The sequence below is a fragment of the Ammospiza nelsoni genome, chromosome 1, assembly GCF_027579445.1.
Source record: "Ammospiza nelsoni isolate bAmmNel1 chromosome 1, bAmmNel1.pri, whole genome shotgun sequence".
NCBI lineage: Eukaryota > Metazoa > Chordata > Aves > Passeriformes > Passerellidae > Ammospiza > Ammospiza nelsoni.
Window position 1 is genome coordinate 38168360 of NC_080633.1, and position 17342 is coordinate 38185701.

Below are 17342 nucleotides of genomic sequence, written 5' to 3' on the forward strand. Positions count from 1 at the left end.
GAAATTAGATGATTTGAAAAGTATGATAAAAAACTCTGATTTCTTAAATTTGCTTTCCCTCTAATAATTAGCTGGAAACATGGGTTACTCAAAGTAATATAATTGCCTCTGCTTTGATTAGTACAGATCTACTGGATTAAATAAGTAAATCCTTCTGAATCTTCTAAAATGCTTATTAGAGGTCTTAAAACTAATCAGAAGGGGAACAAAGATGTAGAACAAGAAAGTAGAAGCAGTACTAAATTCTGATTGAAAGTAGTAAGAATGCCTGAAAGTATGCAACTTGGGAATTAAAACATGAATTTTAATTCTCAATTAAAAATCTAGTAATGACAGAAAAATAAAATACTAAAGTAGGTGTACTAATAGAAAGAAATTAATCTTCTAGAGAAATAAAACATCTTCAATTATCTGGAGTCAATTTTGTAACATAATTAAGGACACTGAGACAGGATACAGTCAACTTTGTTCCATAAAGTTTTTTTTTTCAAACAAAACTACACTAGCAACTATGATTTTCTATGGTTTTACTTGACCAACCACTATTCATTTGTCCAGTCCTGTACAAAACACAGAAAGATAAAATTGTATGACCTTGGCAGGACTTAACTTCAAGAATCATTTCTTGAGCTTTGAAAATGTATGTTTGACTGAAGTTAAACAAATTGGTCTCATATTTCAATTTAAGTATTATAATTTTTGCCACTTGGAGGACTTCATTACAGAAGGTCTCAAATGAGTAATACACAAGATTTGCAGCCTCGAAGCAGCAAACCTTTTTTTCTGGGTGTAGTGAGGGAAAAAAAAATCATTTGAAGCCTTGAAGCCTGAAATACTTCTGTCCACAGCCTAGTATGGCATAAACCAGGATATTTTCCAAAGGACTTTCATTATTGATTCCTGAGTTAAACCTGGTATCTTCATTCAAATGAGTACCAGTATTCCACATGAAATTTTGATTATCTTAGAATCCTTTTGAGGATTATGCAACTTTTATCTTGATTGTGGAATAAGGATAACTATTTCCCACTTGCAATCTCTGGATACAGTCACATCTCCCAGGTAGTAGGGGCTGTTTTACTATAAAATTGTTTTTTTCGTGCCAGTTTTTACAGACTGTAATCAAAACATTTCTTACTTTCTCTTTGACAAATACTCAAGTTGAATGCATCTGTCTCATTAAGTCTTTCACTATTAAACCATTCTTAAGTGATTGTATTAGATCTTCCTCTATTTGATGCCATTCTTTGGAAAAAAAACCCTCATCTATTTCATTTACAGTAATAAGACAAATCAAAATCTTTACAACCCTCCATCATGCTCAAAAAAAGTATTTATTCCACAAGGCTGTCTGTAAACATCAATACACCAGTGGTTCCTGTGTAGCAGATATTTAGCCATGTGCTCCCCAGTCAACCTCATCTTTACGTAAAGTACCCCCAGCTTTTCAATAAAGTCCATATGGTTCTTTACTGTATTAAATGCATTTGATGCACTGAATCTATAGCTCATGTTTATTACTTGCCCAAAATTCTAGTTTTTGTGCCATTTGTAAAGAGTTTTTAATTGCTTGCAGGCAACAGATGATGTAAAATTATATTATAGTTAAGACTTCATTCCAAAAGGATTTCACTGGAATATTTCTACACTAATTTGTATCTCAAGATTGCATTCCAAGGCCTATAATTAGCAGGCTTAAATCTACTTAATATGTTCCATATTCAGTCTGTAGCATTCCAGTATCTTAGAAAAATTTTAACTTCTGCACTTGCTAGAGCCATGCAAACACAAAACAACCCTTACCTTTTATCAATCAAATATGTAATGTCATAAAAAAATTAGGTAGACAAGTATAACTTTCTCTCAATTCATATTCATTTTCATTATATAATTGATCTCATTTACTTCAGCACTCCAGTTCCCTGCCAGCTGCTGCTTTACTTTTCACGAGATTAGTGTCAGACTAATAGACCTGTAAGTACTTCATTCATCCTGTTTACCTTTTGTGAATATTGACACAACATTAGCTTTCTTCTGGATTTTCTACAGTGTCTACAATCAACAGAAAAACATAACAGCTTGTCCAGAATGCTCTTTATCTGCTTCTTTTAAAACCGTATGCAAGTTTTCCTGATCCGTTGTCTAATTTAGGACTTCTGGTTAAACATACTAAATCTTATTATTAGTTGGGCAAGAATCAACATCATCATTAAGTTTACATGAATAGACTGGTTTTGTCTCCTCTCAAATGAAATCTAAGACACAGTTCCTTGGTCCTGTTACTCTTAAAAGTGCCTTTTTGTTTCCTTTATAAGTCTATATTTATTTTTGTATCCATTTTTTTAGTATAATACTAATTTGTATTTCTTAATTTCAATTTACATAAATTTTTCTAGCTCCTTTAATTCCTATTCAATTACAGACATGCCATAAAACAAGAGCTTTAATACTGAGACTATTATTAGATATAGGACAGTGGAGTACAGAATGCACAAAGATGAAATGAGAAACACAGAATAATTCTTCAAAATGTTTGAAACCCTATATGAATCTTGAGAATAAGAGGCTCTGAATACACCTGTTCTGAAGTTGTAAGTGTGGCCTGCTTGAACTTTAAACTATGAGCAAACCACTTTGTGTATGGAAAAGTACATTAAGTCTAAGAAGCAGAGAGTTCAGGTGCATGAAGACAAACTTGTTTCCATTCCTCCTCAAACAGATATTACAGCCACAGCTATGTTTTTTCTCAAAATAACTTGATATTTGCTGGTGCTGCAGATACCTTACTAAAGTTTAGCCTAATTTTTGGCTTATTTGGATGAGTTGCAAGTGCAGTGGTAGCAAACCTTAAAACAACTAGAAGTTAGGCAAATGTTTGTACTTTGCCATATATCCACTAATTCAAAGCAAAATATTATTTCTTTTCTTCAGGGATAAGGGGGGGAAATGGCAGGAAGACAGAAAGTCTTTGGTCCTGTCAGATATTTACTTTGTTTGACTGGTACCAAACATCAAATGAAAATTTATGATGTCTAACTCCATTAATAAAGTAGAGTAGAAGGCATATTTCAGCAAAAGAATGACACAAGTAGGGAGGAATTTCACCTGTAAGCATTCTCTAGCTGAAGAAAGAAATCACTGATCTGCACAGACTTCAAACACATTATTGAAAGTTGTCCAATACCAAATGGAAGACAGAATAAACAGAGTTGTTGCTCAATTAAATTGTTCTTCCCATTCTTACAATAGATTTTAATACTACTCACTTTTGGCCCTTTTCTGAAAACACCTACTACATGTACATGGAATAATCTGTTTCTAAAAATAATGATTTCTGCTGTGCTGAGTTCTTGTCATACGAATGGCAAATGAAATGCCAATGTCTGGGTAAAGCAGATTCCCCTACATTTATCAGTAGAACTCTTGCAGCTATGGCTGTCTTTAGATCCCTCCGAATGGTGCTATGAGGGGATCATATAGTGATGTCTCCAACATTTAGCACAGTATATTTATTCATATCCTTAACCCCACTCTCCACTCTTTCTTGATTTAAGCATGGAAAGAACATGAGATGAACCACAAAAGGAAATTATCTAAGCAAGCTCTAAAGCATCTTTGGAGATTTTGTTGTTCTTGCCTTAAAAACATCCCCCCCAAAACAAATCCAGTCCTCAACAGATAACTGACTACCTCCTAATTTTGCTGTGTCCAGCCAGTGTGATATCATCTGGAAACCAGATGGATCACTTGAATGAAGACACACCTTTTGTTGCCCTCAAAAATGACTGTTCTCATTTGAAAAATTCCATACCTGCAAAAACTCAGCACCTATCTGACAGCATTGCATCAAGAAGCTTCTACTCAATCCAAATTAGTCCATAAACAAATACTCAATAGTAACAGGCTTCTGAAACTGATGCTTTGCAATAAAAACTTGAAAGGAAATCTAGGACTACAATAATTTTTTAGAAATCCTGAAGGCCAGAACTGAGGCCTCCTCAGACTCATCCTCTTAGATAGGGTCAGTGCCCAGCCAAACATAACAACAAAACACACCATGCAGAATGTGCCATCCAGCAGATATGTGCTACGGTGCTTGATTTGCAGCAGTACTGATGATGAATAACTTATAAACAGATACCTAACAAACAGAAGATAACTCCAAAGATTTCCAATTGTTGCTACTTTGGGCATGAAGCAGTCAAGCTGATTTTTCCCTTAGACAGAACAAAGGACTCTACTTGAAATTTCAACAGAAAAGGCTTTTCAGACCTCTGAACAATACCATTGTCAGCACTGGACTTTGACATGGATTCAGTAGGCTGATACAGATGTTGTGACTGACAGCAGTTTCCAACTGCAGGATTATTCAAGCATAAAACTGCTGTGAAGGCAATTGCAATCAAAAGCAGCTGGGTCCACAGAAAACACATGGTGTTCATATGATGAAGCTCTCTGCATACGTAGATGCAAGCAAAGGAGGATTTTATTTCACATTCATGATCAATTGAGGCACACATAAATTACTGTAATTTTTATATCGTCATTTAGCTACACTCTGAAAGAAAGAAAAAGCTCTAGTTCTACACAGAGATCAAAAGAGAAGCTATTGTCTTCCAAATTGCCATCAAGCTCTAATACAAAATTGGTACAACAGTCTGTGGAATGCTGATAACATTTAGTGCTGCAGTTAGCTACAGATTGTCTGAAGTATGGAAAAATCAAAGCATAGATGATTTAAAGTGAAAGATGGCATTGCACACTTAAATTTTGTTGGTTTGGGTTGAATTTTCCAGGCATGTGATAAAGACAATTGATAGTTGTGAAATAGTAATTTCTAATTTCCAAGTAAATTACAAGAGAATTAAAAAATACGAACATCTCTTTCAGACTACAGCTTCTTTATATTTAAATAAAAAAGAAACTGTTCAACTTTAGAAATTGGGTGGTTGGGAAGTGATCCATGAAGACCTATAGCCTACTTTGAAATTCATCTGCATTCTGCTAATCACCAAACAATTGTTTCTCCTTTATTATTTCACATTTGCAACTTTTGAATGTTCCAGGCAAAATATCAAAAACAAGTAAATATGAAGTAAAAATCCTCATAAATTCAAACTTCAAGGTCACTGTTCTATTTTGATGTGTAATAAAATGTTGAGTTGCAAAGAAAAGTAATTTACATCCTGTATCTCACAAGCCTGAACCCAGAGTTAGCCTGTTAATTTTGCTGTGCCCTAAGCAATGCTGAAATGATCTGAAGAAATCATTTGCCAAAACAATAGCACGCTTTATGATAAAATAAAGCATATGGAAACAAAACAGCTAAGTGAAGCAAACAGACTGCACTGAATCATATTCCTAGATTAAACATCCTTAATAAAATAATTACATATACAAGGGCACCCACAGCCTAAGCAGTAAAAGCAAATTGCACACTGGGATAATACAGCAAATTGTTTCTGCATACACCAGCAGATTTGGAATAGTATTAAATACTATTTTGAATTTTAAATACAGTTGACATAAGTATTGTTGCTAGAAATAGAATTTCTTTTAGTTAGAAAAGATCACAAGCAAATCTGCTGCCTATAAAAATGCTAATAAATAGGCAATGTTAATATTATAAATACAGCAGTATATCTTCCTAAGCTTTCATAAAGATAGAAAAAGGTAGGGTAATCCATTAGGAACAAAGGATTAACGAAGTAACTTAAAGAGAAAAAACAATAAATATAATAATAAAATAGGGTAGGTACACCAAGCAATACCAAAAATAATTCAGAAACTCTTAATATATGGAACTCATCATAAACATAAAACCCTAGCCATTTTCAAAATGTATACTTATTATAAATAGCTGAAAGTAAGGGAGACAAAATTAAATTGAAAATAAAAGGAAAGCAGAGTGATGAGGAAAATTATTTTAATTTTTAAATGGGACTTCCTTCCTATTACAGGTTCTGGAGCTGAACCAGGAACTGCACAGATGCATCTGTGTACAGAACTAATGTAACACATTAAGAGATTAAAGAAAACAAGCAAGGTGTGCTAATGCATGGTACTGGAGGAAACAACATGTAAGTACTGGTCAGAAAAGGGCAAATATTTGTAATCAAACATGCAGAAGCATATTAATACAAATAGCAGCACTAGTCAGTTATAACTTGTCCATCCATAAATATTCACACAAGCAAGTTTTCATTTGAGCACTGTGTTTGAAAACTTTTCCGTACAACTTAGGACAGAAATTCTGGATCTTAAATAAAGCATTACCTACTAATAACAAAGAGCCCCTTGACTCCTTATGGAGACCTGAAAGAGACACAATGGTCTCACAAGGACATTCTTATTCACGTTACAAACAAATTAATCAAAATCAGGAATCTCTGACCTCGGAGATCAGGATAAAGGAGTACTGGAAGGAGGACTTTTCCTTGGTCAAAGGACTTTTCTCTTGGGTCAGAGAATGCCTAAACAAATGTGACATCCACAAGCCCATGGTCCCTGGCAGGATGCATCCATGAGTGCTGAGAGAGCTAGAGAACACCACAGCTAGGCTGCTCACAATCTTTGAAAGGTCACAGAGAAAAGGAGAGGTGCCTGAAGGCTGGAAGAAAGCAAATGTCACCCTGGTCTTCCAAAAGGGCAAGAAGGGGGACCCAGGGAACTACCAACCATTCAGCCTGACCTCAATCCCTGGAAAGGCACTGGAGTGCCTCATTCTGGAGGCCATCTCTATCCACATGGATGACAAGAAGCTGATTAGGAGTAGTCAGTGTGGATTCACTAAGGTAAATCATGCTTTATCAACCTGACTGCCTTCTAAGGTGAAACAGCTACCTGGGTAAATGAGGAGAGAGCAGAAATTACTGTCTGCCTTGACTTTAACAAGGCTGCCAACACTTGTCTGTACAACATCCTCATAGAAAAACTCAGGAGGAGTGGACTGGATGAGTGGACAGCGGGATGGATTGAACACTGGCTAGACCAGAGAGTCGTAATCAGTGAGACAGGGTCTGATTAGAGGTCTGTCACTACTGATGCTCCCCAAGGTTGAATACTGGGCCCTGTATTGTTTAACTTGTTCATCAGTGACAGAAGAAGGGGCAGATGCCTCCCCAGCAAGATCACTTATTATACAAAGCTGGTAGATGTGGCTGATACCGCACAGGGCTCTGCAGCCCTTCAAAAGACTTCAATGGGTGGGAGAGATGGGCAGAGAAGAACATTCTGAAATTCAACAAAGGCAAATGCAGGTCCTGCATCTGGGGAACAATAACCCCCTGCACTCGCCCAGGCTGAAAAGCAGCACTGCAAAGATGGACCTGGGGGTCCTGGTGTACAAAAAGCTGTTTATGAGTGACAGTGTGTCCTGGGGGCCAAGGAGGCCAATGATGTCCTGGGGCACATTATGGAGAACATTGGCAGTAGAGCAAGGAAGGTGATCCTGCCCCTCTACTCAGCCCTGGTGAAGACACATATGAAGTGATATGTTCAGTTCCGGGCTTCTCAGTAGTAAAGAGACATGGAGCTCCTGGAGAGGGTCCAGAGGAGGGCAGAAAAGATGATTTCAGGGACTGGAGCATCTCTCTTATGAGAAACAGCTGAGACAGTTGGGCCTGTTCAGTCTTGAGAAGAGATGACTGAGAGGGGACCTCATCAATGTCTACATGTATCTGAAGGGAGGGTGCCAAAAGGATGGAAGCAGGCTCTTCTTTGTGATGCCAAGCAGTAGGAAAAAAGCAATGGGCAGAACGTGATGCACAGAAAATTTCGTCTGAATGTGAGGAAGAACTTTTTTACTGTGCAGGTGACCAATATTGCCCAATATTTTTAGAAGCCTTCATTTATGGCCGAGACAATGGGGCAGAGTGTGCCTTCAGCAAGTTTGCCGACAATTAAAAACTGGGAGGAGGGCCTCATTCAGCAGATGGATGGGTTGCCATTCAGAGGGACCTGAATGGAGAAATTGCACAACAGACGTCCCTTGAAATTCAATGAAGGAAAGCACAGAATGGGAAGCCATTACGCTACACATCAGTCTGGGCTGGAGGCTAAGCATCTGGAAACAGCTTTGTGAAGAAGGACTTGGAACCCTGAAGGGCACCACTTGAAAAATAAACCAGCAGTGTATATATTCCCTGATGAAGTCAGGGAATATAAAATACAGAGACTCTTTTAATTGTCCAGTGACAGAAAAAGGCACAACAGCCAGGAACTGAAATACAGGACATTGGACTGAAACATAAGAAAAAAATCTTTGCTCTTTAAGAGCGGTCAAACCATAGAGCGGGTTGCCCAGAAAAAAGTTGTGAAGATACCCAAAACTCAACTGAAAAATATACTGTATCCTGCTCAGACTGACTCTGTTCTGACCTGTAGGGGTGGCCTTGTCAATCTTCAGACAGACATAATGATACCACTTCAGAGAACCTCAAAAAATCTGTCATCCTCTGGTATTTTGGATGCCAAACTCTTACATATTTTTCTAAACCTTTCCATTTCATGCCATTTACCTTTCTTTCTCCTACAAGGTTTACCCTAAATTATGACATCATTTCTGATTGCTTTCTCCCTCCTTTCACTTTGAAGTCCAAGACCTTGCCTGAATGACTGTTCTCTCCCACTACAACTGCTCTCAATTTCATAACTATCCCGGCTGTACTGAAATTGCTATTCCAGGAATGAGTTTCATCTGCTGACCAGAAATATCCTACCACATCTTAGACAAAAATTAAAAAAAACAAACAAACAAACATTAAATCTCATGTCTTCACAAATTCTGTTACCCATACATGGTTGGTATTTGAAAAAAACCACAACCCTCTTCCCTCAGTGTTTTCATTTCTTGTGATGCCTTTATCACTTGAACACGTTTATGTTACCACTCCTTTAAACACCTGTCTGTTACATTTACAGTGTCTGCTCCTTAGGTTTTTTCTCATCCTATGTGAAACTGTAAGCTATTTAGGACAGGCACCAGTATTTTGTTCTCTGACAGCACAGAGGTCTCTTAGCTGTTAAGACTGTACTAGTGATAGATGATCTTGTCTGTGCCTTGGCCCAGATACACACTTTTTCTGCTCATCACATTTCTGTCTGTTTTTAAGAGCTGTTCATTGCATTTAAGTACATGGGATCCAAGGCACAGCGTACAACACCCAAAAGCAGCATTTAAGACTTTGCCATACTGGTGGCTCCTAATGCAATCTTTTTCCCCTTTGAAAGGTCTATTCCTTCTTTTCCACTGATACCAAATAATATAACTCATACTGAATTCTCTGCTGAATAAATACAAATAATATAACTCATACTGAATTCTCTGTTGAATAACTAACTAACTAACTAAATGCAAGCCAAAATCTTCACAACTTAATTTGTGATAACGTGGTCATGGAGTGTCCTGCTTAACTTCACATAGCTTTGGAAAAGATTAGTATTTTGTCATATGCAACAACTAGAGGGACATAATTTTACATGGATATAATACTGCTGATACAATCTATTTTCCAAAAATCCAAGTGCAGGACAATAACTTTACTGGACATGTATTTTAATTAGAATGATAGAATGCACTCTATCTAAATATATTTTGACTCTAAAGTATAAGTCCTTACAGCTGAAGATACGAAGCAGCTTTTTGAAGAAAACCTTTTCAGAAATCAAGAGCAATTTGCAAAGATATCAAAGATGTTTAACAATTTCCTATCAGGGAATATGTATGCATGTGTGTAAATATATAGCAAAAACATGCATTTTTATTGTCACACCTGAACTGGAGAATCAAGAAATAGTGAAATTTGGTTTGTATAATGCCATAAGGTGGGCTTCTCCTTGTAATTCTCACGTTTTATGTTTTTCTGTCCTAACTAACTGTGTAACATAAGAATTGGTGAATACTGATGAAAGAAGCATGTTAAATAGTAGATAGCATTAAAGGTTCTCACATCTCAAGAACGGCATTGCCATTATATGATGTCTTCATGATGTTTAATTTCTCAAAAACTTCTCAAGTTCAAGCCTTCTAATAATTCCAAAAGTTAGTAGGAAAAAAAAAAATAACAACATTCACAGAATGAGAAGAAAGCCCTCATATTTAATGTTTTCTCTTTAACACATAATTTAAACACCAGGAATCCTGTGTGAGAGGTTTTAAGGGGTTAGATTATATTGTGAGCTGCACAGTGTCAATAACACGTGCTGGCATCACATCTAACAAAATAGTCATGGAATAAGAAACATCACAAATTACAGCTTTAGCCCTTGAATCAGTTTGTATACTATGTGATTTTTTTCACAATCCTTTATTGCATAGCAGCACAGATTTCCTGATAACATTTTGTTTACTGTAGCTGCTAAGGGCACACAGAACCAGTGATCTGAAGCCCTGACCAATATGCTGTGACTGACATGCAATTCAGCATTTAACCCCTGCTGTAGATGATATATAAGAAGTGATATGTACTCGACCCTATCCTCAGTCTATTTGGGATAAACTATTAATCTTCAGCAGACAGTTTTAAAATATTGTAGAAAAATCTTTTGTTCCAAATGATCACAAGTACATGGACTTAGTAACTTTCATCTAGTTACAAAAGATTAATTTATGAATTATATTCATTAGTACAACTATTCCCTGAGAGCTGCATACTACTATCAGGATGTTTGACTTTTACAGTGATAATTTCCATATGTAGACACTCACACAGTGCAATATATTCTGCTGTTCAGAATCATTTTGCCCTTAAAATTTCTATCAAGCTAATACAGGACATAAGAACAACAAGAAAGGAAATAAAATCCAATTTATGAAACTTTTGACTTTTCGTAGTAGACAGAAAATTTCATCCTTTTGGCTACCCAAATTTTTTTCCCCTCACCATGTATACATTCTTGACAAAAGATAATTTACGCCAAGAACTTTATTCTGTTGCCAGTCACATCAATGCTGATCTGTAATAACTGCATCTGGATAGAACTGCCTACCTTACTTTGAATGCAACTGGTTGAATAGGGTTTTTGGCAGCTGTTGAATATGGCTCTCAATAATTTAAGAAATTGTAAGATTTTTTTGTTTTTTGCCAATTAACAAAAATATGTAACTTTTAGAACCCCATTAGGGTCAGTGTTTCTAACACAGAATAAATATATGTATTCATATACATAAACATATGTTAACAAACATTCTATGCCATAAATCCAGGAATTTGCAACCACTGAAGAAACTCCAACTCCCACTGTTGAGTATGAGTGCAGCGGGATTTCTGATATTTTCTTACTTATGCTGATATGAAAACTGATCTAGACTACTGACCTTGGATACAGGACAGTTCATATATCTTGTCAGGGATCTAATGCAAAGCTTGACAGAAAAACTCAGATTGGTTTTAAGGTACATTGGAAAATCCTTCGAAATTACACAGCATAACATGAAAGCTTTTGAATAATACACTTTAAAGCTTTAAAAGGTCTTCCTTTTCTTCACTTATTTTCTTCAACCACTAGATAATATTTGGTAAACAATAAATCACTCTTTCACACAACATCCTCCTTCCTGTCCTGAATATCTCAACAAGTAACATCACAAGGCACTTTTTAAGGTATTTGTATATTTACAAAAAATTTGTATATTTACATATTTTCCCAAGTAACTTTTGACATTTTTTCTATTTTCTCATACTTAATTTCTTTCACACAAAACCTCTCAGAATATTTTCCTTTTTCTTCTTTGTGGAACAAAGACAAAAACAATGTCGCAAATATTTCTTAAAGCCATCATAATTATGTTATAAATCTGCATAGGAAAAAGAAAACACTGCCTATAATAGTAAGTTATAACTAAGATATATTTATAGAGAGAGACATAGAGCTATCTGTCTATAACAAACATAGTGAAGATGTGCCTTCAAGCAAGTACTGCATGTGCTTGCAAGGTACTTTCCTGTTGTATTATAGTTGGTTACTGTACATCCATTTACAATGCTGAACTTACTGGATCAGAAGTGGTTCCAAATGAGCCATTTTCAGCGTCAGTAGGTATGTTGTTATATATATCTGGAATCTGATGTTTCACAACTTTGGGGTTTTTCTCCCGTGGTTATTTTTGACTTGGTTGGGGAGGGGGATTGATTATGTCTAAATATACAAACATTATGCCTTTATACACAAGAGCAGTCACACCTTCTGAGACACTAGACTACCTCTTAGTGACCTTATAATCTTCCTTTGAAATTTCCAACAATAGCTGCCTATTTAAAATGCCATAACAACCAAATCCTGCTGACTTTAAAATATGTAGATTTTATTTGAAAAGGAGTAACTTTTACCCACACAATAAATTAAACAATATTCATTCAGTATGAAGACTCTTTTAAGCAGAATAATTGGCATCAATAGCACTTACCTGATTGTGAGGAATAGAGGTTATACAGCTCTTTTCCATTTCAAAACCATGCAATAGCCATTTAAAAAAAATAATGCAATGTTTGAAATTTATGAAAATTAGGTTTTTACTGCAAATGATTTTTAAGAGGCTTCTAGACACAAATAGCGCAATTTTTTACATTGTGGTTAAAAGAAATGTGCCATATATAATTACTGATAAAGAGATAGTGCATACAGACCAGGAGGTTTAGATCAGTTGATATGTTAATCAAGTAATGAGTACTGTATTCCATCACAGAAAGAATGTCAAGCCTCTTTTCACTAAGAGAAATCAGCTACATGACTATCAGACTATCACCAGCCTACTGAAAGGACTTAAAGAAATCAATATCACACAGAAAGATGGATTGAGCATGAATCAATGTGGCAAGCACATAACCAAACAGACATGGAATTAAACAAGAAGAAAAAAAAAAAATATAAGCCAAATCAAAACTAAACCAAACGAAACCAACAAAGATTGTCGCTTAACCTGTTTTGTCAGAGCTGGTATTGATGGTATTGGTAGTGATGGAAGTGAAGGTAGTCTTTGCGCTGTCCTTGGTAGTAACAGATTTCTGCTTATTTTTCATGGCTTCCAGTGCTTTGAGCTTCTTGGCATGTTTAGTGCCTTTGTAGTGGGCCGCAGCCTGGCTCTACAAAGGAGAACAAAATGAACCATGCAATCAGGCTCATTTCTAAACTGGCATTCTCTGTATTAGTACAAATACAGACTACCTTTCAATAATGGGTACCACTTACATTATCCAAGTAGTGACCAAACAGAAAATTATAATTAGAATGATGCTTGGAAAACGACGGAAAAAGTACTAGAGCCACGTAAATTCAATTAATACAGTATATTACTGTATAACAGTAGATTAATTTCACACCAAAATTAGGTTGTTTTAGTCTACCTTGCTACCATTAGTTTTTCTATTAAGATTTATACTGCTTTCACATTAAAAAAAAAAATCTCAGGCAACGGGGAGAATGGCATTCTCCTCCTGATAGCTTTGTACTTTTCAAGTTTCTATTTCAAACTAGAATTTTTATCAAAGCTTCCTTCAAAGAACAGTTTACTACTGACAGTGGTATCAGCAACTTCTCAGCAGACTGACAGTAAAAAAACAAACCAAAACTACCCCAGCTGAAAACTAAAGCCCAAACAAAAGAAAGCAAAATATAAAACACACCCTTCAAAGTCCATCAGCAGAGACTTAACTGAATGTGAGGCAGACCTGGAATTATCTGGCTCTTTTAAAATAAATTTTAAAAAAATTTAAAATAGAGAATTACTTTTGTTCACCTGCTACAAAAGCTAGTGTTTGAAATTCAAAGCCAGGAGCATCCTTTCGAAGGAGAAAGCTCCCACAAATCCTGTCACAGTTCCAAATACATTATGGCTACTTCATATTGCTAAGCTAAAATAGATTTGTATATGCACTGCTATTAAAATTCATGCATTACATTAGAAATAACTTTACTATTTTATGAGTCACTACCAAATTTATTCATTTAACATATGTGCAAGAATATTTTAAGATTAGTATTTTAACTATTAAGCTTTATACAAAAAACACTAGAAAATTTGGATGAATATTCAGAATTTTTTTCTTCACTAATTATTTAAAGTCTTATAAGAAAGACAGTACTTCAATTGATAAGTTGACAATATGAAAAATTGCTTATATCTTTTCTTTTGAAATTCAAACTTTATGGAAAGTATCTCCATTATTACTTGAAATAGAAGTTAAGACTTCAGAAAGATAGTCAAAATTTATCTATTACAGAACTGAAAAAAATGAAAAGCAGCAATTCTGGGTCAGCTCAAGGACACATAAGGTCAGTATTTTCGTTTTAGAAAATGTGAAACAATAGAAGGTAGTAAGAACATAAAACAAAGGCAGATGCTTTCTACTGTGGAATCAAAATTATATATATATATATATATATATGAAATTTAGTGACTATAAACCTAAAGCATCAAATGGGATAGAAAGACACAGTCATTCCCATCACTAAGCTGCTCATGCAGGTAGAAGAATCCTGTATTATCTGGCATTTATTAGTCATTAGACCGTTGTTGAATGCTATTTGTTGTCCTAAATTTTGGGGAGAAGAGTTCTAGTGGTTAACTATGACTCTAAGGATACATAGAGGGAATTATCACTTTCAGCTTACATGAAAAGTCTTGATTCCTTCCAGATGCCTGAGATTTGAAAAGTGTAAGGTGATTAGGAGCCCTTGTCTAAAACCAATTCACAATATTTGTGTAAATGTATACATGTGTAGATGTACACCCACACACACTCTCTTGGATATTGAGATGCATCATTCAGTTTGGTTGAAAGCCAGTTTCTCTATACCTAAAATAATGTAAATCTTGTATTAGGTACCCTTATTGAAAGAACACTGGACAGTGAAGTACTTAATTAGAAACAACTTGAACAGAAACAGCACAATCATGCACCTTTTACAATTCTCAACACATAACATTGAGACATACTGTAAGCCAAATACAAACAGTCAGAGGATGTTAATTATAATCAAACCAAAAGACCAGTGTTAAGTTACAATGATCCATTAAAAATGACATAACACTTTACACCCCTGTGTTGCTATCATGTCAACTAATTTTAGAGTTTCTAGTCAAATTTAATTGTCAGTGAGCTTCAGATTCTGACTGCACTTTTTCCCTTAACTAACAGTGTCACTAGTCAAACATCTGAAACATTTTCACAACGTGGTCCTTAATACTTAACTATGAATGCTGATATTAGTTTGATATAAATCCCAGCTTTCTTCACAGAATTGTTGGCAGACTTTTATTATTCTGTTTATTATTTATTATTATTAAGTTCAATTATTCTTCATCCACAGCTCTCTCCAAATTCTCTCAGCTTTAGTTCCGCAAACCTCATCTCAAGTTGTATGTTGGATGCTGAAGGAATATATAATGAGGAGCTATGCAGAAATTGGTGACCTTTTCACTGCTCTGAAATATATGAATGAAATTGCTCTAAAGTGGAAACACATTGCTGGAATTTACAGGTATGATAGCTGCTACTCAGAGCTTTCCATAACTCACTTCCCACAGAGTGCTGCCAGTCTACCCAGCCTCTATTTAAAAAAGGTCTTCAAGTCTTTTTATGTCAAAGTTTAAACCTCTTTCCTCTGTGGGGACATGAAGCCATCTAAGCTTGTTTCAATATAACTGTAGCTGGCATGTTAATGGGAGTTCTATGTGAGAGCAAACAGATTGCTCCTAAGCCTTTAACCAGCTCCAAATTAGATTATGCTGAACTTTTACAACAGAACTGAAGCCCTAATTAAAAAGACCAAAAAAAAAAAAAAGAAAAAATAGTTCTGTCATTATCTTTCCATGCAGGAATAAGATGAAGGAGATGCAAAAATATCAATAAACATATTTTCCAGGAAAGCAACATAAAATATGGTACCTCACTGAACCACTTCTTGCAGCCATAAGAGGACCAAATCATCCTTACTGCTTAAATGGCTTTTACTTGTAGCATATAAAATTCATGGCTGAAAGAGTATTTGCTTGTAGGATGAATACATAAACAAGATAGATCATAAAATATAATTATTCCCAACTTTCATGCTGAATTAAGCAATAGTAGGAGACAGCAGAAGAGTGAAAAACAAGTTAAGTACTAGTTTTTGCTGCTAACCATGATGCTTAACTGAATGAAGAGACTGTATCATTTCAGAGAGGTGAGAAGAATTTCCTTCTGGAACACTTTTACAAAAGAATACATTAGAGGAATACTTTAGGAATGAGTTTACTTTCTTCCTTCACCACAGTTTCCATGTTTGATGCACAGAATTAACCCTAGCACTGCAAAGACAAGTCACTGTCAGCTAACACCAGTGATGAAGCATCAGAAATACATGAAATATTGCTAGTGTAATGTTATAGAGAACTTTAGGAAACAAAATCCATTCTTGAAAAAGATGTCCAACATGAAGATAAAAAAATATTTTTTATTTATTATAATGATATATAACTATGCAAGATGTAAATAATATGAAATATAGTAATATTATATAATTAATATAATTATATAAATAAATAATTTAATTATAATAATTTTATTACTACTTTGTACCTAAGTTGAAAACTGAAGGATCCTCAAATAAATTTTGAGGATCTTGATCCTAAAAATTGCATGTAGACCAACTTTGGTCTGTGGGAACTACTTCAATGAAGTGGCAAAATGTCTGCTAGCAAATCACTTTTCAATGTTATTTGTAACAACTTCCTACTTATTTGGCAGTACAAGTCAATTTAAGTATGTCCTAATATTTTCATCTGGTTCCATGTATCAGTGTTAAAAAGTTAGGGACCTTTCTAAGCCATATATTTTATAACCTTGACAAATTGCTCAAATATAAAAAAGGATTTGTCCATAAAATCTGTCTGTGTATTTATGTTATAACCACAAATAAAGATAAACATACTACAAAACAATAAAAATACTGTATGCAGATGTGAACAGTTAGAAAACAGACCCGGAGTGTAAAACTCAGCTGTATTTTCCTTGCTTAAGTGCAGCATTGTACCACAATCACCATCACAACATCATATTATCAAGCAAATTGAAATGTGTAAAATACATTGAGAAAGATGAAATTAGATCTAGATTGTCTGTTTTAAACAATCCAGACAGTATTCTTTTGCAATTACAGACAACATATCTACATGGCAGTCTTCAGTATAAGTTTGTCTGCCTGACTAATGTACTTCACTGGATTATATGCCTTCTCACTTATGTTCTTTAGGCAGTGGTCCAACAAAAACATTATGGTTAGTTTTTGCATCGAGAAAAAAAACATGTCTTGTCCTATTCTCAGAGAATTTTTAACTCTGCAGCACTGCATCTTCTTTTTCA

General features: G+C 35.1%; 1 protein-coding gene across 3 annotated transcripts in view; it reads right to left on the minus strand.

The window, feature by feature from the left end:
• ZNF385D (zinc finger protein 385D) overlaps positions 1–17342 on the minus strand; it is a 412526-nt gene that overhangs the window by 55484 nt on the left and 339700 nt on the right. For all 3 annotated transcript variants that reach the window (XM_059473342.1, XM_059473350.1, XM_059473359.1), the window contains one exon: positions 12920–13082. In XM_059473342.1, the coding sequence (XP_059329325.1) occupies positions 12920–13082 (163 nt within the window). The remainder of the gene's footprint in view (positions 1–12919; positions 13083–17342) is intronic.